This window comes from Herpailurus yagouaroundi, unplaced genomic scaffold (genome assembly GCF_014898765.1).
Source record: "Herpailurus yagouaroundi ecotype Mexico unplaced genomic scaffold, PumYag 189, whole genome shotgun sequence".
In the NCBI taxonomy this organism is placed as follows: Eukaryota; Metazoa; Chordata; class Mammalia; order Carnivora; family Felidae; genus Herpailurus; species Herpailurus yagouaroundi.
This window is the reverse complement of record NW_024412420.1, coordinates 17,888,514-17,912,067: the sequence shown is the minus strand read 5'-3', so window position 1 is coordinate 17,912,067 and position 23,554 is coordinate 17,888,514. Positions and strand designations below refer to the sequence as shown.

Here is a 23,554-nt window from a genome sequence, read left to right as displayed (position 1 = left end):
TTTGAACCCCAGGGCCCTAAAGAATCAGCAGATGCCATTGCCTTGCCTGCAAGCACTGCCTGGGTGGACTGGTGGTTCAGTGAGCTTGTTTTCTCTTACATACAACCTTGTTGTCCCTCCCTTCCCTTCCCCTCCCAGATGAGGTACAGGCCATTGCCACCCTAATTGAGAAGCAGGCACAGATTGTGGTGAAGCCCAGGATGGTGTCAGAAGAAGAGAAACAGAGAAAAGCTGCCCTCCTGGCCCAGTATGCTGATGTGACAGATGAAGAAGAATATCCTTTTTGGAGTCTTGGGTCCATCCCCTGAGGCTCAAGTCATACATGTTTGCTGGTTTGCAGTGAGCTTTGGGAAGTTGCCAATCTCTTCGTGTAGTTTAATTTTTCTCTCTGAAATGGCATTGATCTCTGGCCCTTCGTGGGTGTGAGAATTGATATTGGGATAGTTGGAAACTTCAGTGTGAAAGAAATAATGCCTTAATAATGGACTGTTTATATTGTATTTCCAGAAACTAAGATGCAGCTGTATGTTTATATTTGTATAATACCTTTCTGCCTAGTACAGTGTCATACGTATAACCAGTCTTTATATTCGTTTTCCAGTTGATGAGGGAACGGAGACAGTGAGAGTGGAATGTGTAATCAGAGATATGCATAGATTTAGTGGCAAAACCAGGACTAGAATACAGATCACTTTGGATGAAGGATTCCCAAATTTGGGGCAGTTTCATTTGAATCTCATTATTTTTTTTAATACTTCAGGGACCACATAATTGAAAGATCACATCCCCAAATCTGGAATTTGGGCACCGTGCCAAAGGCAGTTGCCCTTGACCAGAGACAGGCTTGGTTCCCTTTGAGTTTGAAATTGTTTAGGAGATGCTTAGCTTCCAGAGCCTGCTTGACTGGAGTATGTGGTGCCTTATGTGGTGGACATGATACCGGAAATGTTAGTTGTCTCGTCACGAGCTTAGGAAATAATTGTTAGGCTCTTTTGGGCCAACTTGTTCTTCTCCTGATGTTTTTATTGCCAGGGTCAGCAGAGCTAGGGTTCCAATGACACAGTCTCATTTCCTGGGCTAGAAAAGAACAATGTTTTAAGCAGTGGTTCCCCTGGAGAACTTGTTAAAATCCAGGTTGCTGGGCCCCACTCCCCAGTTTCTGATTTAGTAGGTCCAGTGTGGGGCCCAAGAATGTGCTTTCCTAACAAGTTGCCGGGAAGATCTGGGAACCATGCTTTGAGAAGCACTGTTTTGTTTTGTTTTGTTTTTAAGTTTGTTTTTTTTTATTTTGAGAGAGAGAGGGAGAGGAAAAGAGAGAATCCCAAGCAGGCTCTGTGTGGACAGCACAGAGCCCAATGAGGGGGCTCAAACCCACGAACCGTGAGTTCATGACCCGAGCCAAAATTAAGAGTTGGACGCCTGACTGAGCCACCCAGGTGCCCCTGAGAAGCACTGTTTTAGAAGTCATCTCGCCATCCCCTGGCTTCCAAGTCCTGGGCCAGTCCACCCAGACCAGGCTAAGTTTCTCTTCAGCTGCCAGGAGATAAGGATCTTACAGTAGCTCTGAATAATTTTCCCCTCGTTGAGATTTTTAAAGATGACTCTCCTGGGGTTACCACCACATCCCTGACAGTTTTTCTTCAGCATGCTTTTCCTACCCATCACTTCGTCGAATGTTTTCTGATGTTGGGTTGGGATGTGCTAGCCTTTGTTTTCCATCGGACTTTCCTTGACATCACTCACCGAAGCAGATGAGAAGGATGATTCAGGCGCCACCACAATGAACATTGGTTCTGATAAATGTATCCTTCTCTGTGTCCATCCCCAAGTGTTTCTCCATCAGATACTCTTGAGGAACAGTTTTTATTTTGCTGTCATTGCTGGGGCCTCCCTTTTACCAATAGGAACTCATGTCAGGCCAGCGTGTGAGCCCCATTCCTAGGACAACCATAAATGGTCACTCTTAACAAGAACTTTTCCCGAAGAAAACATGTTCACCTGTATTGTGAAGGGAGGAAGGATTTCTTAAGAATTTCTAAGGGAAAATAAGAATCAATACACCCTGTGTATAGCACTGGGATCCCCAGTGATGGAAGCAAACTAAAATAAGATTAAAATGTGACTTTGTCCTCAAAGACTTTATAATTTGTCAGAAAGAGAACACAAACACTGAATACTTTTGAGCTAAAATTACGGACAGGTGGAAACAAGTGCTGAGGAACGTCCCAAAAGAATCACTTATGAGAAGTTTCTACATTTAGAATCCACTGTTTTTTCTTCGTTTGTTTGTTTGTTTTTTTAAGAACCCACCTTCTTAAAGACAAGTATGGTGGATTATCACAGAAGAGGAAGACTGAGTTATTTTAAAGCACTAAGGCAATAAAAGTTATGTTTTAAGAGTAGGAAGGAGCTTGTTTGGTAGTAACAGGGGTTTGTTCTTTTTTTGAGCTTTTTGTTTTTTGGTTTTTTTGTTTGTTTGTTTTAGTAATCTCTACACTCAGCATGGGGTTTGAACCCACAATCCTGAGATCAAGAGTCAAACGCTCTTCCGACTGAGCCAGCCAGCCACCCCAGGTTGTATTTTTAAAGTCCTAAGAGGGGCGCCTGGGTGGCGCAGTCGGTTGAGCGTCCGACTTCAGCCAGGTCACGATCTCACGGTCTGTGAGTTCGAGCCCCGCGTCAGGCTCTGGGCTGATGGCTCAGAGCCTGGAGCCTGTTTCCGATTCTGTGTCTCCCTCTCTCTCTGCCCCTCCCCCGTTCATGCTCTGTCTCTCTCTGTCCCAAAAATAAATAAACGTTGAAAAAAAAAAAAATTAAAAATAAATAAATAAATAAAGTCCTAAGAAATGAGGGGTAAAGTTTTTGGCTAGGTATTTTCTAACTGGTTAAACTTATTTTGTATCTTCTATAAATTCAGAGTTTGTGGTTATTAGGACATAGTTTTTGCTTAAGCTTCAGTGGTGTAGGGAAAAAAGCAAATTGATAAAGTTTAGTAAGGTTAAACAACTTATTTACCTCTTTTCAAGCATTTTTTTTCAATGTTTATTAATTTTAGAAAGAGAAAGAAACAGAGACAGAGCATGAGTGGGGGAGGGGGAGAGAGAGAGGGAGACACAGAATCCGAAGCAGGCTCCAGGCTCTGAGCTGTTAGCACAGAGCCTGATGTGGGGCTCAAACCACAAACCACGAGATCATGACCTGAGCCGAAGTCAGATGCTTAACTGACTGAGCCAGCCATTTTTAATAGTGCCAAGTACATAAAAATTTTGCCAGTTACATTGATATTCTTGTTGACTGAAAGTAGCCTAGATACTTCAACAATAGTCTGCCATGATCTAAGTGCTTATTCTGGAATGAAATTTCATTTTCATAAAATATTTTAACATTTAAATTTAAATAAGTCTGAGGTTTTTATTCTGAGGATTAATTTTAAATGTTTGTAATGGTAGTTTCAGGATTTCCCATTAGACCAAAGATAAATTATCATAAGGAGTTTTCTTGTAAAGATTAGGAACATGTAGAGGGAGGACAGCAAGAATAAGGAAAAAGCAGTAGTTGAGGCCTGTGTGACCTGTACCCTAATCCCTTAACTCATCTGTAGCTCTGTTCCGAAACACCAATGTGGAAGATGTCCTCAATGCCCGAAAACTGGAACGAGACTCACTTCGGGATGAGTCCCAAAGGAAGAAGGAACAGGACAAGCTGCAGAGGGAGAGGGACAAACTAGCCAAGCAGGAGCGCAAGGAAAAGGAAAAGAAAAGGACACAAAGAGGGGAGCGGAAGCGATAACCTTGGTCCACTCTGTTCTTTCTCCTCATGGACTTGATCAAAGGGAGAGCTGATTGTGCACATGTGTATTTAAGAGAAATGAGAGAACATTGCAGAGTGCTTTTGTCCCTTTTGTTTACATGGTCAAAAGGAAAATCACAAACACTTCTAATTACAAAATGTGCCATGTCTGTGTGGTGTGGGTAATCAGATTATCGTAGTTGATGTCTGTACCAAAGATTTGGAATGGCGGCAACTTTTATATTTTAATCTTGAAGTTCTGGCTCCTTTTGGCTACTTAAAAAGTCTTCCCTTACCTAGGATCGATAACAGAAATATTCAGAAAGCTGACAGTTACAGTTTTCATCCTAAAGGAGCAGAATCATGACGACTCCTTTCCCAAGATGAAATGTGGGAGCATAAAGTACTTTGAAAGTACTATTTACCCCTAAATGTATTGTTTTATGGATGAAATAGAAAACTAATGAAGAGCCCTACCTGGGTCTAGATATTATGTTAACATGGCAATGACCTATGAAAATGGAAGAAATTATGTGGTGGATGTTCTAGATTTGAGGGGAAAACAATTTTTTTTAAGTTTCAGTTTATGGGAGGAAAAGGAGTATCTTTTTAAGTGGAGTCACATATTTTTTTCCTCATCAAGGCTGCAGTTTTGAAGAAGGATGTGTATTGGGTGGAAGGAGATCATTGTTAGCTAGATTCATTTTTTATAATCATGTGTCCTCTTGAGCACTAGTAGAGATTTTAATCCTGATGTGCCCTAAAACATGAGTATAAAGACCTGATAATTACAGGTTGAGAGAAACTGCAGGAACCGTGCATTTAAGGAACAAACACTGGAAATCTCTGCGAACACAAAGATATTTAGGAGTGTACGTTGTGGGTGCTCAACAAATTTATTGAATGAATGGAGAAACCAGGAGAGTCAAAAGTGAGCGGGAACTCTGTTTCTACTTTGGTCACAAGCCACATTGTTGTAAATACGGCCTTTCTCTACTTCAGGCAGTGGACTGTCAAGAAGCCTGAAGGGAGGCATCTCCCTGACAAGACAAAGTAGGTATTTTATACCTGAGGTTGGCAAACTACTGCAGACAAGCAAATTTGGCCCAGTCTGTTTTTATATAATGCGAGTCAACAGTGAATATTGCATTCTTAAAGTGTTGTAAAAGTTCAAGAAACATGTGATAAAACTTTAGGCCTGTGAAGCCTAAAATATTTACTGTCTGGTCCTTCAGAGAAAATGTTTGCTGACCTCTGTTTTGTACTATTAACTATGAGGTTAACAAAAATTTTTACCTTTGTGCAGAAGGTAAAAAGAAGCATGGTTAAGGAAAAGATAATGTCACCTCTATACACTCCTATAAGCGTGGCATTGCATTTTAAAAAAGTAACCACCTTTTAAAAAAATAAACTATTTAAATCACTGTTTTCTGATTTATCCTGATTCCTTCCAGCTATCCATGGAAATGAATTGTGTGAATAGTCACTTAGGAATGTGATGAATTTTGCTCTGTATTTTATTTTGTTTAGTCCAATATGCTCTTTTAATAGTAGAACCTTTTCCTAGAATCAAATTCTCTGCCTCAGTTTTCTTTTCTGTGAGGTTAGGTATTAGGAGATCAGAAAGATTACTGTGTTTTTTTTGTTAAGTCAGTAAATTGACTTTGAAAGCCTTGGAAGTACTTTGGGAGTCTTAGTCCTCTGTGGCAGCAGCAATAGGCTGTGGCTACAGATAGGGTATGAGGGAGCCAACTTTATTAACCCTTATTTTGGATTTTTGGTTTATTCTCACTTTGATTTTGGTCTCTGCAGCAGACTCAGGTTATATCCATGAATCCCTGAAGAGTACTTGCAATTATGTATTTTCTATTATGTATTCTACAGTTAGGCATATCCTGAGCTAATGTTTAAGAAAAAAGGATCAGCTCCCTAGACTTTGAGTAAGGTTAGCCACTTAATTCAGGTGCTGAGAAATCCTTTATGTCTAAAATGTTCAATATTGCAAAGGGCAAATTTTAAACAACTGTATCTTTTATTGTGTGATTGACATTTTAAGCCAAAATCAGAATTTCAGTCATAACATTAATTCCCAACCCTCTAAAACTTTATAAAGTAGCGGATGGTTCAAGTGGAAGGACACTGATATAATTCAAGGTAATTTTCAACCACTTTTGTATAAATTGCTTTGTTTATTAAAAGAAATGGAGTACACCAAATTCTTTTGGATGAGAAATAATGGGAACATCAGTTTCATTACAGATTATGTGTGATGTTAATTTTATGTTCTTATAGATTGTAATTCAGAAGTACTGTATATTAAGAACCATCCATTAGAGAGTATACCTATAGAAGGGGATAACCAACTAATTTGAGAATTATCTGCAGGGTGATGTGATTAACAAAATTTCAAATAATTTTTGTTTGGTTTTTATGAATAGACTAGTGTTTCATTTCTGACAACGGTCATGTAAAAACTTATCCAGAATTTTTATTTTGGTTTGCCTGGATTAGTATAAAGGCAAAGCAAAAATTTCATCTTTGAAGGAGGGGAGGTTCAATGCAAGGATATCTGAATGGCATTGCTTTGTCTACCAGTATTCTTGTTGATGAAATATAAAACTCGGCTCCAGTTCTTATCAGTGAAATGAAATTTGACTGGTTTTATGACCTTTGTGATACTTAAGGTTAGAAACTAACACAGAGATGTAAAAAAATGAAACCAAATATTTTCAACAAAGTAATTTATTAATTTTTTCCTGAGAGACTAAATTCAGTACAGTATTTGTTTTCATAACATCCAACATGTCTTATGTCAAACTTAACCACTTTCCATGCAGTGACTGTGGTGGGGTGATCTATTTTATTTGACTACCCTCAATGTAATTCATTTGGGTAGTTCTAAAGCATATCAGTGATCAAAATGTTTCTCCCTACAGTTACTCCTGCATTCTCAATCAGTTTCTTCCGCACATCATCTAAAGAAAATTTATGTGGTGTGATTACACTCTTTAATACCAGGATTTCTAAAACTAGGAAAAACACCATTTAAAACATCAGTGTTTCCAGTCAAGGATAGTTCAATTAAATTTCATCAGTACATTATAGTTTAACTCATGCTAGAAATGTTAAAACCCAAGATCATCTGAGTCACATAATACCAACATTTCATAGTAATGAATAAATTACTTGGGTTTCATACAAAGATATTAAGTGATGAGAAACAGAAAAAGCCAAGCTTTCAAGAGCTCTTTTAAAAAAATACAGAAGCTAACTAATGAACACAACTACACAAAATATACACTAACCAATTGCAAACTAAACTAAAGATTAACCTTAAAAAAGTATATTTTAGAACTTAATGATACCCTCATAAAATGCTCATAAGGGTATTATTACCTCATAGGGGTATTAAAACAATAGTCATTATTTTAGTTACTGTGCATCAAGTCTAAAAGATCCAGATAAAGGAAATGTTTTGTTTTTGATTGAATTTAAATACTTTAAAACTGGAAATATTTAATAATTGATAGTATAATTAAATTTTAAAGAATATACGCAAATGATTTGAACAGGTTTTATATTCAGTAACTTGCATGGTTTTTACACTGGCACTTTTATCACTAATTTAGGAGAATCAGATGCATTTCCCTCCATATACGCAGGCACTAAGATTTCAAATTTATAAATAATGGTAGTATTTTTAAATGTTAAATTTTTACATGAATATTGGGTTCATCCTTGTTTTCCTTGGTTTCCTAGGTATTATCCAGTTTTGTAAGGAAAACACAGTTATATCACAATCAAAACTTGTCTTGGTTACTAGACTGTAGCCATAATTGGGTTACAGTCACTTAGATTCATTATTTGGAATTATACTTACTAAGGCAGAGCTAAATGAAACTTATCTTCTAGAACAATTTCACATTTGCATTTACCTGCACTGCAAATGGGCTTAAGCAATAGTTTAGCTGTTAGGAAATATTTAATTAACTTAAACTTGTTATCTGTGACTACTCAGAACTCCCTAGAGTAGTCAACTTTCTCTCTGAGTTCACCTTAAACTATTGTATCTGATCCATTCCAAATAGAAGATTTTTGAATAGAAGTTAAACTTCATTAAGGTACTAACTTTAAATCTGGAAGAAAATTAATGTACTGAAGTTTTCAAGTTTGACAAGTTCATTAAAATTTTTTAGCATGTCTTGATACATTTACTTATCAGCTTTTTACTCTTCTGCTGGCATTTCCTTAATGTTTGTTTGTTTCACCTCTCTGGTTCATTGGATTGCTATTATTTATGTTTTCATGGACTTTATCTTCACAGTTTACTGTATCTTGTAAAGCCTTTTCCACATCTGTTTGGCCAGCTGTACTGGCTGTTTTTGGCAAGGTCATCTGAAGTGCACACCACAGGGTAGTGCGTGCTTTCCGAGTAGCCACACACATCTCTTTAATTGCTGAAGCAAGGGCAAAAACATCTGTAAAGAAAACACTCAGTGTCAGTTCATATTAGATACCTTTTATGTATCCTTTAACTCTTAAAAAGCCCAATGCTGTGCTATTAAATGATCAAACATTATTATTTTCATAAGAGATAGGTGGCTATTGACTGAGTTAACTATTTGACTTAATATCAAAAAGTGTTGATACTGTTTCTGACTTGTGTGACAACGACTATGCTTTGGGGAGAACACAGACTTTGACAGAGTTGTAATTAAATGGGTAAAATTAACCAAACTGACCAAAGTACTTATGGAGTAAATTATGTGGGCATGATTTACCAATTTACCTTTAGCTAAGTGTAAATTTTGGAAATCCAACCTTTAAACTCAGAATCTGATTTTAACAACATTCAAATGATCTCACTGCCTTATCAACAGAATATGCATTAACACTTATACCTCTGTCATCTTGGCATCTAGGAACTCCTTGCCTTTGCCGATTTGAAGCATTAACAATTTCATCCTTTCTACGTGACTGTACGATGTGAACGGACTCCAAGTGTCTATCAAGAGCAGTAGAGATATTGGCATGAAGGGGAGAGCTTCGAAGACGTTCCATTTTGCCTAGTAGAGTCACAACCTGAGGGAAACATTTTAAATTTTGATAAGGCATGTAACCACATTGCTCTGTCTTTAAGAACAAATTTTCAATGAAGGAGAACAGAGATGAGAGCAGTAATATTCATCAAATAAATACTTGAATGCCTACTGTGTACTGACACCATGCTGGGGAAAATAAAGATGTTAAGGCAGTCTTTTGTACCTACTTGTTTCGGTAATCAGTTACTGGGAATAAACAGTTAAAAAATCAAACATTTAAACATTTCCATGTTTAGCTGACAGGGTGTGTAAATTTAAGATGTAATATTGTTTTTGGCAAATAAGAGAACAGCCTGCAAATAAAACATTTTTAGGAGGTAGTGTAATCTAAAGGGAAAAACATTGAGCTAAAAAGGGAGAAGTCCTAGACTGATTAATCCTGACCTTGGCAAGTCCTTTCTGGGCTTTCAATATTCTCCTTTTGAAAATCAGAAATATTCAGGTCATACTAGTGGTAGTTTTAAGGAATCCCTAATCCACTAGGATCAGTAAGGGGAGTACAATTCATAGTTGCATATACCTATATCTCAAATTCTAAACTTGAAAGGTGTATGGAAAGAGAACTTTTTCAATAATTAGGATTTGAACATCAAATAAATATAGTCATTGCCTTTGGGAACTAAATGATTTAAAATTCACAGAAGACCTTGGTGTTCAGTGACTGGGGAGAGTAGAAAAATATCTCTCAATGAAGAAGCTAATGGCACCTGAATGAATGCCTCTAACCTCACGCTCATTTCAAGTTTCTTTGGAGTAATGCCACTTTGGGTCTATGGAGAAAACATAAGTACACAGTTATTAAATATTTTCCTCCCAATTACAGAACCCACCAGGATCTTTGAGGAGGAAACAAAACAACAAAAGAAAAAAAAGGAAAAATCACATAGAAAAACTCCAGTGAGCTACTAATTACACATTTTTTTCTAACTATGTATTTTTAAAATAAGAATCATTTAAATAAATGGTAAGTGTAAATAAATTTGCACAGGTGATTTTTAATTAAAAAAGTGGTTCTTTTCAGAATTGTATAAAACCTGCAAACGAGAAAATAGTACATGTAAAAATATTTTTGCCCTTTGTGATCATCGGTCTAATGTTGCTAAATATAAAAAAAAAATTTTTTTAATGTTTATTTATTTTTGAGAGAGAGAGAGCATGAGCAGGGGAGGGGACGGGCAGAGAAAGAGGAAGACCCAGGATCCAAAGCAGGTTCCAAGTTCTGAGCTTTCAGCACAGAGCCCGACACGGGGCTCGAACTCACGGACTAAGAGATCATGACCTGAACCAAAGTCGGATGCTTAACCGAATGAGCCATGCAGGTGCCCCTAATGTTGCTAAATATAGATAAATTATTACAACAGCTATAAACATAACCTAAATTAATGTGAAGCATAAGCAAAGCTGAAAAAATTTATTTAAAGTTTGCAATTCCTTGATTAATTGCCTAGAAATGTGTTGCTGAGAAAAAGGACTTTTAACTTGGAATGGTTTTTTTTATTTAAAAAAAATTTTTTTTTAACGTTTATCTATTTTTGAGACAGAGAGAGACAGAGCATGAACAGGGGAGGGGCAGAGAGAGAGGGAGACACAGAATCTGAAACAGGCTCCAGGCTCTACACTGTCAGCACAGAGCCCAACGCAGGGCTCGAACTCACGGACCGTGAGATCATGACCTGAGCCGAAGTCAGACGCTTAACCGACCAAGCCACCCAGGCGCCCCTAACTTGGAATGGTTTTAAGAAAAAGTAATAAAAGATTGAAGTTTTTATTAACATCTGGCTGTAACCCATGTTGGTATCTGACTATAATACTGATAAATCCATTGTAAGAATTTACAAATTTGATAAAAGAATTTCAACCGACCAACTGAAAGCTAGGTAAAAATCACTCTTTTCCATTGAAGTAATTCATATCTATATTTTAAAGACAGCAAAGTAGATGAAACTGATGTTCAATAAAACAGACTCTGCTATGTTGGTTTTTCTGGTTCCTAAAATGACTTTTATTCAATCATAGAAGCAAGCTGTTTTCACTGCGTGCTTTTTCCCAGGAATTTGTTTTTGTTTTTGTTTTTGTTTTAAGTAATGTCTATGCTCAGTGTGGGGCTCAAACCTATGACTTTCAGATCAAGAGTCAAGTGCTCCTCCAACTAAGCCAGCCAGGCGCCCCTCCCAGGAATCTTTTATCATATTTGAAAAACAGTGTAAGTTTTTAAAAGAGGAAGGTCAAAAAAGAAAAACTTTACCCTACTGTATTAAATTCTAGAAAATTCTGAAATTTCAAAGGAGGTAATAGAAATAATCATTTGTTAAATTACAAAATGACCTAACGTCAGGATTCTTTACACTTGAAGTGATATACTACTTTTCTAAAACAAAGCTATTTTATAAATTTATGCATACCTACATTCTTCAGTATTTTTTCGGTTTATCAGTATTTAATACATTGTTGGATACACTTAATGTTTGTTGAATAACTCAAGTGTGCAGGGTTAAGAAAACAGTAATTCCCTGTTAATGTCCCATTTTGTATAATGCAAATACAGCTTGTTCATCTAGCTAGAAAACAAATGGGTTTTTTTTTGGTTTTGTTTTGTTAGAGAAATGGGACTTTATAAATAATATTCAAAATTATTTTTGCTTTAAAATTCTGTTGAGAGTTAGCTGTATTGCTGATATAGATTTCTTAAAGAGAAACCATTTAAATTCCTAAGCCTACTTTTTTTTAATGTTCATTTTTTTATTTTGAGAGAGAGAGAGAGAGAGAGAGAGAGAGAGCGCAGGGAAAGGGGCAGAGAGAGAATCCCAAGCAGGCTCCATGCTGTCAGTGCAGAGCCTGATGCGTGGCTTGATCCCATGAACTGTGAGATCATGACCTAAGGGGAAATCAAGAGTTGAACCCTTAATCAACTGAGCCACCCAGGTGCATCTACTAAACCTACTTTTAAAAGGATTGAGGGGTGCCTGGGTGGCTCAGTTGGTTAAGCGTCCAACTTCTGCTCAGGTCATGATCTCACGCTCCATGAGTTCGAGCCCCGTGTGGGGCTCTGTGCCGACAGGTCAGAGCCTGGAGCCTGTTTCAGATTCTGTGTCTCCCTCTCTCTCTCTGTCTTTTCCCCATTCATGCTATGTCTCTCTGTCTCAAAAATAAACAAACGTTAAAAAAAAATTTTAAAGGATTGAGGGGGTGCTATTTCTCCTTCCCTGACTATTAATCATAGTTGTAGGACCAAGCATGGAAAAGATAATTATTTCAGAGAATTATGCATAAATGTGATTTAAAAATCATTCAGAACTCTGACTTGCTGAAATGTTTTAAAATTTTATCAAGCAATGAAATAATCCATCATTGGATGTTTTTACAGCTTACTCTGGCTTGTTCTCGAAGTTCGTCCACAATTAAGCGATCAACTCGAGATGGGTTGGAGGTCAGCCTTGGAATTGGAGTGTTGTTAGTACTGGATACTTTTTTTCCTGGGTAATTCTTGGCCAGGGCCAATTCAGTCTGTAAAAAATTATATAATTTTTAGATGCTGAGTTTTCTAAATATGATTCAGTTATGAGTGACATTTCTCATAGGCCTAATAAATAAATTGAAAATGAGTACTTTAAAATTGTTTCAGTATCAAACAGAACAAACGCAAACCACACCACCACTGTATTTTCTATATTTAATGCATATAAAATACCTGCAAGTCCCCCTGCACCTCATGTGGGACTTGAACTTATAAAACTGATATCAAGAGTCACATGCTCTTCCAACAAAGCCAGCCAGGAGCCCCAAAAGTAGTAAACTTTTGGCTCATTAAGGAAAAAGTCTACTTTACAGGCAAAAAACCCCCCAACTTTATATAAATAACAATTTTTAAGCCTCACATTTTTTTTAGTTATGTCAGCTAATTCCTTATAGTCATGGACTTAAATACTGCACATTATGGAAGAATTCAGCTTAGAAATAAGGCCAAGTACTCTTGAACTACACTAACAAAATGAAGATAGGCAGAGAGAACATCCCAAATTACTCCTAAATGGATAGATTTGTATTACCTTTTTTCTCTCCTTTTCTAATGCTCTCCATTGTTCATAGCACTCTTCTAGTCGAATATGAAGTTCACTGGCTGGTCCACTACGGGTTTTAATTGGTCTTTGAAATCCAAAAGTTGGCACGAAACCAGAAAACGAATTATCACCATACATCATATCATTAAAATAAGGGTACAAATGGCTTAAGTCATCGTAAGAAAACATATCATAAGAATCCAACAGTGGAACAACTGAATGGCCAAATGGGTGAGTGGATCTTAGGGGAAACCCATTTGAACCAACTTGTTGAAAACTCTGATTATGCCTTAAATCTCCCATCATATAATTATTAGAAAAGCATGATGCCTGTGTGCGATTCACACGGCTATTAATATTGTTGTCTCCACTTCCCTGTTTGTGGCTATTAAAATGACCCTGTGACTCCAACAGATCTTGATACGTATTTTGAGATAAGCCATCTAAGTGCTTTGGACCTTCCTCAGCATCATAATGTCCACTCTGAGACTTAGCTTGAAAATTATGTTTGTTTACATTTTCAATGATCCCATACTGCTGAGTTGCATAGTTATCACAAAATCCATTTGGCTGCTTTATTTTTTTATCAGTAACTGATTCAAAGAGATTTTCTTCTCCAGTCTTTGTCAGTCCTTCCATGTGATTGACAGATTGAATTCTTTCTGCACCATTGTAACTGAAATCAAAACTAGAAAATGCTGAAGGATTTTCTTGGCAATACTTCTGAAATAAACTGCTATTTGGGGTCAAATTTGTGGATGATAGTTGGGGGAAATCTGAAGAATGGTTAGCACCTTTAGAAGCTACACTTAAGTGACTATTTAATTTCATCAAGTTACCTTGATTTCGATAAGGAATAGGAGTGTTATTTTTTGTTTGGACATTCATCCAAGTTGGTCTGTTTAACCTGATACCTCCTGAAGGTGTTGCTGAGTTTGATAATAAATTCACAGATTTAAAATACTCAGAATTTGAGGGGTCAGGTCTAGTAAATTGTTGTTTTTCTGTGACATTAGCAAAATCATTATTAGCTGGACAACCCGCATGAGGTTTTAGTCCATATTCTGATTTTAAGCCAAAATCAGCAGTGAATGCTGCTTCATTTGCCAACTGTTTTTCTGTCAGCTGTGGTGTGGTTTTTGGAAATGTGAAATTCTGCTGGTCAGCTATTGTCTCTTCCATTTTTTTCTGATTTGCTGGTTTAACCTGAAATAACTTTGTGTAGGTGTCTGCTTCTATTGTTGGTGTTTCAGGTGTGCCATTGGCTAATTTTTTACTATCCTGGACATTAAAATTTGAACACTTATTAAGCTTAACCTTATTAGGATGAACATATTCTGGGTATCTACAATAATCTGTGTTTTCACTGTATCTATTAAATTGAGAAAGAAACATCTCTGCCCTTTTTGGCTGTAATGGTGCTTCAAGACCTTTAGCACATATTTTCTCTCTTCCATAAGGGTAAGTATCAATTCCTGATTCTTTCATGATGTCAGACAAACCAGTCTGTGATGTAAAACAGTTTTTGATAAGTGAAAAATCTTGGGATGTTGTCTTAGCTGTATCACTTGTCTGGATATTGTAACAATTAGAATGATCACTTCGTGAGGGGTACATCCATTGTTCTTCAAGGTCTAACCCAGTAAATCCATGATAAAGTTCATCTATTTTTTGCTGTGGTGTTAGATTACTATTATGCAGGTATTGCTTTTCCACTGCTGACACAGATTCACCACTATAAAAAGCTTGCTGAGAGATGGCTGTATCTATTGGCCTTTTGGTTTCTGTTAAGAGGTCATGGTGATCTGCAAATCTGCTTGTGTTCACTGGCCAAACTGACTTTAAATTGGAGGAGCAGGTCCTAGAACAAGTAAATATATTTAATTACAACTCAGATTTTAAATGACTTTATTTTCTCAGTGGAGAAGGTAGAACAGGTTCTCAAAACATTTATATTGCCTCACTTCCCCATTATCTAATCCTTTCTAACCTTGCCTTATAAATTACCATTACATCCAAATAATTTTCTATCACTTGAAATGTGCCACATACTACATTAATATGCATTTTTATCTTAATATGTCTTCAGTATACTTTCCCAAGAGGCATCAACTGAGGCCTGAGGCTGGGGACTACATGGTCTTGCATGAATTGTTTATCTACAGTAAGCAGAAAACAAAATAAGTTTTTCCTTTAATTAGGTTATTATAGAATACAAAAATGTTGTTGACCACATTTTTTTAAATGAAAAAGATGTACTTTGATAAAACTATTACTAAAATTAAAATATTTTAATTGGTTACATGTGTGCTGCATAGTTCCCTATTTATGAAGTACCGCATTTGGGTAATATGGCCTCCATCCCCGAAAAATCAATCAAAGTATATTTAAAAAATTTTTACCATAAGAACAAAGTCCATACGTATTTCTGCATACCATCAATGATAGTTTTATTCTTTAGGATAGATGTATAAAAGCTCTTTGGAATTTGTACTCTTTAAGCCAAACTTTAGAACTCAAGGGAAATAGCTCTGAATTATGCAAGAATAACTTTCCAAAGGAAAGTTCTTAATAGCAAATTAAAGTCTGAAACTTCCAATTGTATGGCAAGTACCTCAGCAAAGTCAAGGCTGCTAGAAACAAATATTTGAATGAAGATGCCTATTGTCAGATGATCCCCTATTAAGTAAAAATAAAAGCTAATAAATACAGTAATCTAGTATGTGTGAATTTAAAAGCTTACTATATACCATATAGCTTATATAATATACTAACCCCTCAGCAAAATATGGCTGTGACTTGTCTTGTTCTTCCAAAATGTTAGACACAAGTCCATATAAGTCTGTTTCACTGCCATAGTCATTTCTTTCCGTTTGAATCCTAAAAATAAATGAATATCACATGTAAATTATTTTCCTCATACTGAAATTCAATATATTGATTTCTATTTCCAGACTTCTTATACCATTATTTTTCTATAAAATATCTGGATTGAATTTATCCCATCATTTCAAATAAAGAGGCAACAGAAACTCAAGAATATTTTCCACTTTAGGGGAGCCTAGGTGGCTCAGTCAGTTGAGCGTCTGACTCTTGATTTCTGCTTGGGTTATGATCTTACAGTGGGTTTGGGCCCTGTGTTGGACTATGTGCTGGTGGTATGGAGCATGCTTGTGATTCTCTCTCTCTGCACCTCCCACTTTTTTTTTTTTTTTAAAGAATATTTTCCACTTTAGCATAGTGCCTATGGTACATGTTTCTCCATTTCAAATCCTAAGTCTAGTTTGCAATGTATGCTTAACTCTCGTTTCTCCCAAACACATGCTATTCATTTTAAGTTCCAAGATATAAATCTCTGACTTACGATGTTTTAGACACACTTGGCACCACGGCTGCTTCTAAAAGCATATCTGGTCCCATTATACGTTATTCCGTCAACACTTGCTCAGTTTTTTCATTTGTGATTTGGAAACCATACGAATCTGCTACTCTATTTTTGTGACTCTTTAGACCAAATGTTGGATTTAAAAAGTGAAATGTGATATGGTCATCCTAGATAACACAGCAATATTACAGTTGTCACTTAAATCTAACAGATTTGTTGGCTATCCCTAAATCCTTACTAAAGTAACTGGAGCTCTATGTATCTGAAATCCCACCTTGTGACTAATGCTGTCTAAATAATACAAAATGTAAAAACCACAAGGAGATGGAAAATTAGTGCCTATCTATTAATGTCCTGTCTATTTAATGTCCTATCTATTTCAACTAATCTGTTCCTAGAAGTAATATGTTGCTTTAAGTTATAGCTTCTTATTTTCTTGTACTTTATTTCTAACATTTCATAGTGTTAGGACATCTTAGAAATAAAAATACCTTTATATTTGCATAATACTCAAATAGTTCATTGATCTTCATAACATAAGATGGGCAGGTATTAGTAATCATTCAGCTATTGAAGAACGATCATTTGAGATCTTAAGAAACTTGTATTTTACAAGTGTATGTGATTTGTCATACTGTACACCTGCTGAACAAATGGTCTGCCTACAAGTCTAATGCTTTTTCTACTATATCGTGTTGTTTCAAAAAGATTGGATAAGTTTTTTGATATAATAATATATTAGTATATCTCTAAAATAATTCAATGTAATATATACTAAACTACTAATACTTGTTATTGGGAACTGTTAAGGGTTAAGGTGAACTTCCACTTTTTTTTATGATTTCTGTAAAGTCTGAATTTTTTCAATGAACATATATCAACTGAAAAAATATTTTTGTAGAATTATATATTATATAGTCTTTCTAATAAGATCACTATTATACAGAACTCACCAAAATTTCCAAAATTTTAACTTTTTTTAAACTAATCTCTGTACCCAACATGAGGCTCAAACTCATGACCCCAAGATCAAGAGTCACATGCTCCACTGACTGAGCCAGCCAGACACCCCAATTTTTAACATTTTAAAAACATTTTTTAATTAGTTAAGATTTTTAAGGAGGGTTCCCGGCAGGCTCAGTTGGTAGAGCACATGACTCTTGATCTCGGGGTCATGAGTTTGAGCCCCACGTTGGGTACAGAGTTTAAAAAGAAGCTTAAAAAAAAGAACATATAAGATTTTAAAAATAATTATTGTCCAATTAAACTAAAGCTGTATCAGCCTCTATCAACTGCTCCCTTATACATAATTAAAATAAAGGTAGATGTTACTCCTTTAGACTTCTCTTTCCAACAGGCTCCCATAATATCCTATACTTCTTTTTAAACCTCACTATACTTGTTCCCAGCAAGTCGTCACTGTCGTTGTCGTCATTATCATCATCATCATCATCATCCTCTTTATTGTAAGAGCTATAAAGTTGGAGATAATATTTGCCGTGTTAATTGTAATATCCCTAGTATGAGAGATCTGGCAGAGTTAGGCCTCTAATATTAATGGAATTAAAAAGTAACTAGAGGGGCGCCTGGGTGGCTCAGTCGGTTAAACGGCCGACTTCGGCTCAGGTCATGATCTCACGGTCTGCGGGTTCGAGCCCCGCGTCGGGCTCTGTGCTGACAGCTCAGAGCCTGGAGCCTGTTTCAGATTCTGTGTCTCCCTCTCTCTGACCCTCCCCTGTTCATGCTCTGTCTCTCCCTGTCTCAAAAATAAATAAAACATTTAAAAAAATTTTTTTAAATAACTAGAAGGGTCTGGGTGGCACAGTCGGTTGGGTGTCATGCTCTTGATTTCACCTCAGGTTATGATGTTGCAGTTTGTGAGATCAAGGCCCTCACTGGGCTCCATGCTGACAACATGGAGCCTGCTTGGGATTCTCTCTCCCTCTCTCTCTGCCCCTTCCCTGCTCGCTCCTTCTCTCTCTCTCTCTCAAAAATCAATCAGTCAATCAATCAATCAATCTTATGTTTGATAAAATCCTGCTTGCTCTATACGTGTGAAGGAAATAATTACTGAAAATTTAGATTAAATTGGATGAAAAATAGATCTAAAAATAACCCATGTATATAAGTCATCTTTAGAAAGAGGAACTTAAGATTTACTCACTAAGGGTTGCCTCTAATGAATAAACAAAAAGTAATGAGCTAAAAATTACAACACAGAACTGCCCAGTGTAGGGTTTCTAAAAGTTTGATAAACATAATATTGTAATGCCATAACATTAAAATGCTGATGTAAGGAATAAAGAGCTAATACAACTGGGTTCCCATGTAATCAAACTTTAAAAGTTTTCATTTAGCCTGAAAAATATAATTTATTAATTTACCTGTTCTTTACATTGATCTGAGAATTAGAAGGCTGTTTAGTATCATCTCCATAAGTAGACCATGGTGCATAGAAAAGTGAAGAATCTATAGAACTTGAATATTCTGCTGATGAAGAAAGTGGAGTATAGGTCTGCCTTAGATCAACACTGTCTTCACTCTGAAAATTTAAAGACATGTTTGCACATCAAACACATCAAAATTACACAGAATATTAGTGAAATAATGAGATACGAGAGGAAATAACACATGCGTAGGAGTTGGGAGACTTAAAATCTAGACTAAGCCACTTAAACTTACTTTCCACTAGGGGTTCATGAAGGTTTTCTGTAAATGGCCACAATAAATATTTTAGGGTTTGCTGGCTGGTGAGGTCTCTGTCAAAACTTCTCAACTCTGCTGTTCTAGCACCAAAGCAAACCATAGACAATATGTAAAGGGCATAGCTATGTTCCAATAAAATTTTGTTTACAAAATCAGGCACTCAGCAGATTTGATCAGTATTTGTTGCTTATCCCTGGTATGAAATACCCACAATTACTGCACTTATAATTTTTTTTAACAGATGAGTGTTATGTAGACACTAGCAGTGTTATTTTCAAGAAATCATTTACAAAATTCAGTCTTAATGCCCCTAATCTGTGGGGGAAAAAAAGGTGAATGTACATTTATTCATATGGAATTTGCAAAGAAATTCTACATAAAATTATATTCAGTCAACCTTGTGACAAGAGTACTGTGCTATAAAAACAAGGAAACTGAGGCTACAAGTTATTGAGCTGATAGGTGACAAAACTAAACCCAAACTCAAGGCGTTCTTACTCCTACTGTAGGAACTTTTAAAGAATATCTTTTAATTTTCAGCCTAGTTTCTATTTCTAAGAGATATTATGAAAATGATGATATATAAAATTTTATGTCTTCAGAAATTTAAAAGCTATTACTACAATTAGAAGAAAAAATATAAGCTCATTTTTCTTTTTCTTCTTTCTTCACTCAGATCAAAGTATCAACACTCACTAGGTGTCATTTTTCTTTTTTTGTGAATGGTTCTATAATTTCAGTAAATAAGGTAAAAGTTTGAGTTTTAAGATTTTATTCACTTAAAATACTGCCTCTTAGGGCATCTGAGTGGCTCAGCTGGTTAAACGTCTGACTCTGGATTTTGGCTCAGGTCATGATCTCACAATTGTGGGATCAAGGCCCATGATGGGCTCTGCCCTGAGCTTGGAGCCTAGTTAAGATTCTCTCTCTTTCCCTCTGCCCCTCTCCCTTGCTCACATGCATGCTCTCTCTCTCTCAAAAATAAGCAAATAAACAAATAAAATACTGCCTCTTTTCAAGAGGGATTGATATGCAGTGAAAATAATTTTAAATACTTAAAATAGAATGAATTTAAATAATAAAGATTAAACTTATTTAGATGTATTTTATTCTGAAAATGCTTCTTTAAAGAGGTCTGAAAGTATACATTCACATATTTTAACTCTCCAAATGAAATCTGAGATGTAATAACTATAAATATCTAGACACAGTAGAAATAGTATTTTCTTATAAATACAGAGGAAATATAATCCTAGATAAAAATATTTTCTTTTTTTTTTTAATTTTTTTTTCAACGTTTATTTATTTTTGGGACAGAGAGAGACAGAGCATGAACGGGGGAGGGGCAGAGAGAGAGAGGGAGACACAGAATCGGAAACAGGCTCCAGGCTCTGAGCCATCAGGCCAGAGCCTGACGCGGGGCTCGAACTCACGGACCGCGAGATCGTGACCTGGCTGAAGTCGGAGGCTTAACCGACTGCGCCACCCAGGCGCCCCAAGATAAAAATATTTTCTAATTGCTTTTACAAAATTTACATAGAGAAGACATATTAGATCAAAGTATTCTTAAATTTTTGTTCTTCATAGACATAATTGAAATACAACTCTTTAAACACTAAGTTTCTGGGGCACCTGGGTGGCTCAGTTGGTTAAGCGTCTGACTTTGGCTCGGGTCATGATCTCACGGTTAGTGAGTTCGGGCCCCACGTTGGGCTCTGTGCTGACAGCTTGGAGCCTGGAACCTGCTTTGGATTCTGTGTCTCCCTCTCTCTCTCTGCCCCTCCCCTGCTCACGCTGTTGCTGTCTCTCCCTGTCTCTCTCTCTCTCTCTCAAAAATAAACATTAAAAAAAATTTAAACACTATGCCAACAAAGTATTTACTATACCAATAAAATATGAAAATTAATATCTTCCAATCACCAATCTTTAAAAATGTCAAATACTGGGGCGCCTGGGTGGCGCAGTCGGTTAAGCGTCCGACTTCAGCCAGGTCACGATTTCGCGGTCCGGGAGTTGGAGCCCCGCGTCGGGCTCTGGGCTGATGGCTCAGAGCCTGGAGCCTGTTTCCGATTCTGTGTCTCCCTCTCTCTCTGCCCCTCCCCCGTTAATGCTCTGTCTCTCTCTCTGTCCCAAAAATAAATTAAAAAACGTTGAAAAAAAAATGTCAAATACTTTACAACCATTTGTTTAAATTGCGGTTATGACTGCTATTTGAAAACTACGTTATAACTGTCTTGTATATACATGTATATACATATAATGCTGACTATTCTGAAACTGGGGAGACTGAGGAACCGAAATAATTTTGCTGTGTCACTAAAAACTACTTTCCAGAATTTCTTAGCTAGCAATAACTTTTGCAAAGGCTTTTATCTTTGCAATCATTCACAATTTTATTCCTTTAGTTCTGAAATTTTTATCATAGACCCACCTCAACTCCCTTTTAGTGTGAAACATCCAAAGTGACATAAGTAATTGTTCATCTTTTTGAGATAGTGACTTAAAAGAAGTATTTTCAGATTATGTAATATCAAAAATATCAAACAAGATACACAGTATTTGAAACTAAATGCATTTTAGGAGTATTCTTTCAAGTTTGTTTTACATTTTAAAGTAAGATTTGAGTATTAGCAATAAATCCGTTTACAAGATTGATTTCAATTTCATATTCTAGGATAAAACAAACAGCTAAAATAAAACATAATTGTATTTTAAATATCTGGGAATTAAATTAAAACATTTATGGGAATGTTTTAAACATTTATGGGAATTAAATTCCCAAATGCTTGGGTTTGGCATAATAATCAGTTTAGATAACTGCAAAATGTATCACTTATATACCCTGAATGTACTTGATTGAAATTAAATTCACGTAAATTCTAGTAGCTGTGAAAACAATATGGAGAGCAGTGGAATGCTGGTCTTGGCAGGAAAAAGACCTAGGGTCCATTTAGGCTTTGTCACTTAAGACATGAATCAAGCTGAGCCTCAGCTTCTCAGTCTGTATAGCAGGTGTAATATTATACAAAGTTGTAGGATTAAATAAAATTATTTATTTTTGGCTATTGTTATAATTCAAAGTATAACAATATCAACACTGATGTCCTGGATAAATAATTTCAAATGAAAATGACTTACACTACCCAAAGCCTGGTTTAATATGATTAATAAAACTAAATGTTTTAGATGCAGTAAAAGGTAGCATGTAATCCAAGACCCTGTTAAAGCCAGAAAGCGAAGCAGTAAAGAAAAACTTCACCTTCAAATTAACAAAGGTATGTTTGTGCCGACTTGCACTAAATGTTGCAGCAACAACTATTTTACGGTCTTAGTAAGTATGGATTTTCTTACATTTCTGAGGACAAAATGAAAACAAGAATAATGTAAGATCTTGTTTTCAAAGCAAAGTATGGAACTGCGCAGACTCTGTACTGAAATTATTACCGGCTTTTAAGCAGAAAGAAAGAATGTTCTTGGCTTTCTGGTCCTAAACTTGGTAGCAATTTCAACACCTTATATGAATGGGCTCCGGGAAACGAGTTTGATTTAGGGAAGAAAAAAAAAATCCTCTAACAAAGGATGGACCTGCGATCTGTAGCAATCATAGAAGGACGTGGAGCCGGTCAGCATCACGCTGTTGAACACGTCCGTTAGCCTACCGCTGGGGTCGGCACCGAGGTTCCAGCAGCGATTCGCGCTTCCACGGAACGCTACCTTGGGCTGCACGAAGCGGACAGGGAGGAAGCGGGAGAGGCATCACGCAGTGCAAAGGCAGGACCGAAACGACGGACGGCTGGGGCACCGCCGTTGTTCTCGCCACTCCACTCGGAATCCGCTCTGAGGACACCGATCCCGATCCCGGGGCTGGTGCCTCTGTCCCCGGGCTTCCCTCTCTGCCTTCGGGCCGCCTGCGGGCCGACCGCAAAGGCGTGGCCCCCGACGGCCGTGACAGGCCCACGCCGCCGGCCATTGCCTCAGCGCAGCCGCCGCCCGACGCGGAGGAGATGGCCGTAGCCCCGGCGTCGCGGCCACCGCGGCCCGGCCCGCCCGTCCTATCAGCCTGCGTCGCGCCCCCCAACCCGAGCCCGGCCCCGACCGAAGCGCCCCCCGCCCGCACCGGCGCCTCGACCGGACGGGGCGTCCCGTCGGGGATCCTCCCCGACGACCTGCACTCTCCAGCGCGGCCGCGGACTCCTCAGAGAACCGCGTCTGGGAACGCTCCCGCTCTCCGCCTCTCCTCACCGTAGCCATCCTCCAAGCTCGACCGCCCCCGGACCCTGACCGTCCCCACCGTTTACCTCAAGTCCCTCCCTCAGGCCTGGGGGGCTAGAGGGCGGGCAGGTGACTCCGCCTCTCACCTCCATGGAGCCCCCCAGCCCCTCCTGGACTAGGTACAGCTCCTGGGGTACGGGGGTGAGGGGGGGGCGTTGAAGCCCGGCTCCCTCAGCCCGCACCCCGCCGCTGCCGCCGCTGTCGCCACCGCCCCGGGCGCTGCCTGGAGCCAGTCTGTGGGT

General features: G+C 37.6%; 2 protein-coding genes across 3 annotated transcripts in view; one reads left to right on the top strand and one right to left on the bottom strand.

The window, feature by feature from the left end:
• CCDC43 (coiled-coil domain containing 43) overlaps positions 1–5,217 on the top strand; it is a 10,935-nt gene extending 5,718 nt beyond the window's left edge. Inside the window, exons 3-5 of one of the 2 annotated variants that reach the window (XM_040497805.1) lie at positions 139–274; positions 1,744–1,802; positions 3,602–5,217. In XM_040497805.1, the coding sequence (XP_040353739.1) occupies positions 139–274; positions 1,744–1,802; positions 3,602–3,789 (383 nt within the window). In that variant the 3' untranslated portion in view covers positions 3,790–5,217. The remainder of the gene's footprint in view (positions 1–138; positions 275–1,743; positions 1,803–3,601) is intronic. The other variant, XM_040497806.1, reaches the window with a different exon arrangement.
• MEIOC (meiosis specific with coiled-coil domain) lies at positions 2,541–23,554 on the bottom strand. The gene is made up of 9 exons (XM_040497803.1): positions 23,339–23,554; positions 22,626–22,760; positions 18,719–18,876; positions 15,725–15,829; positions 12,938–14,810; positions 12,261–12,395; positions 8,691–8,871; positions 8,020–8,267; positions 2,541–2,552 (listed from the first exon to the last, which is right to left on the bottom strand). Exons 1-8 carry the CDS (start codon positions 23,402–23,404, stop codon positions 8,038–8,040), a joined length of 2,883 nt encoding a protein of 960 aa, XP_040353737.1. The 5' UTR covers positions 23,405–23,554; the 3' UTR covers positions 2,541–2,552; positions 8,020–8,037.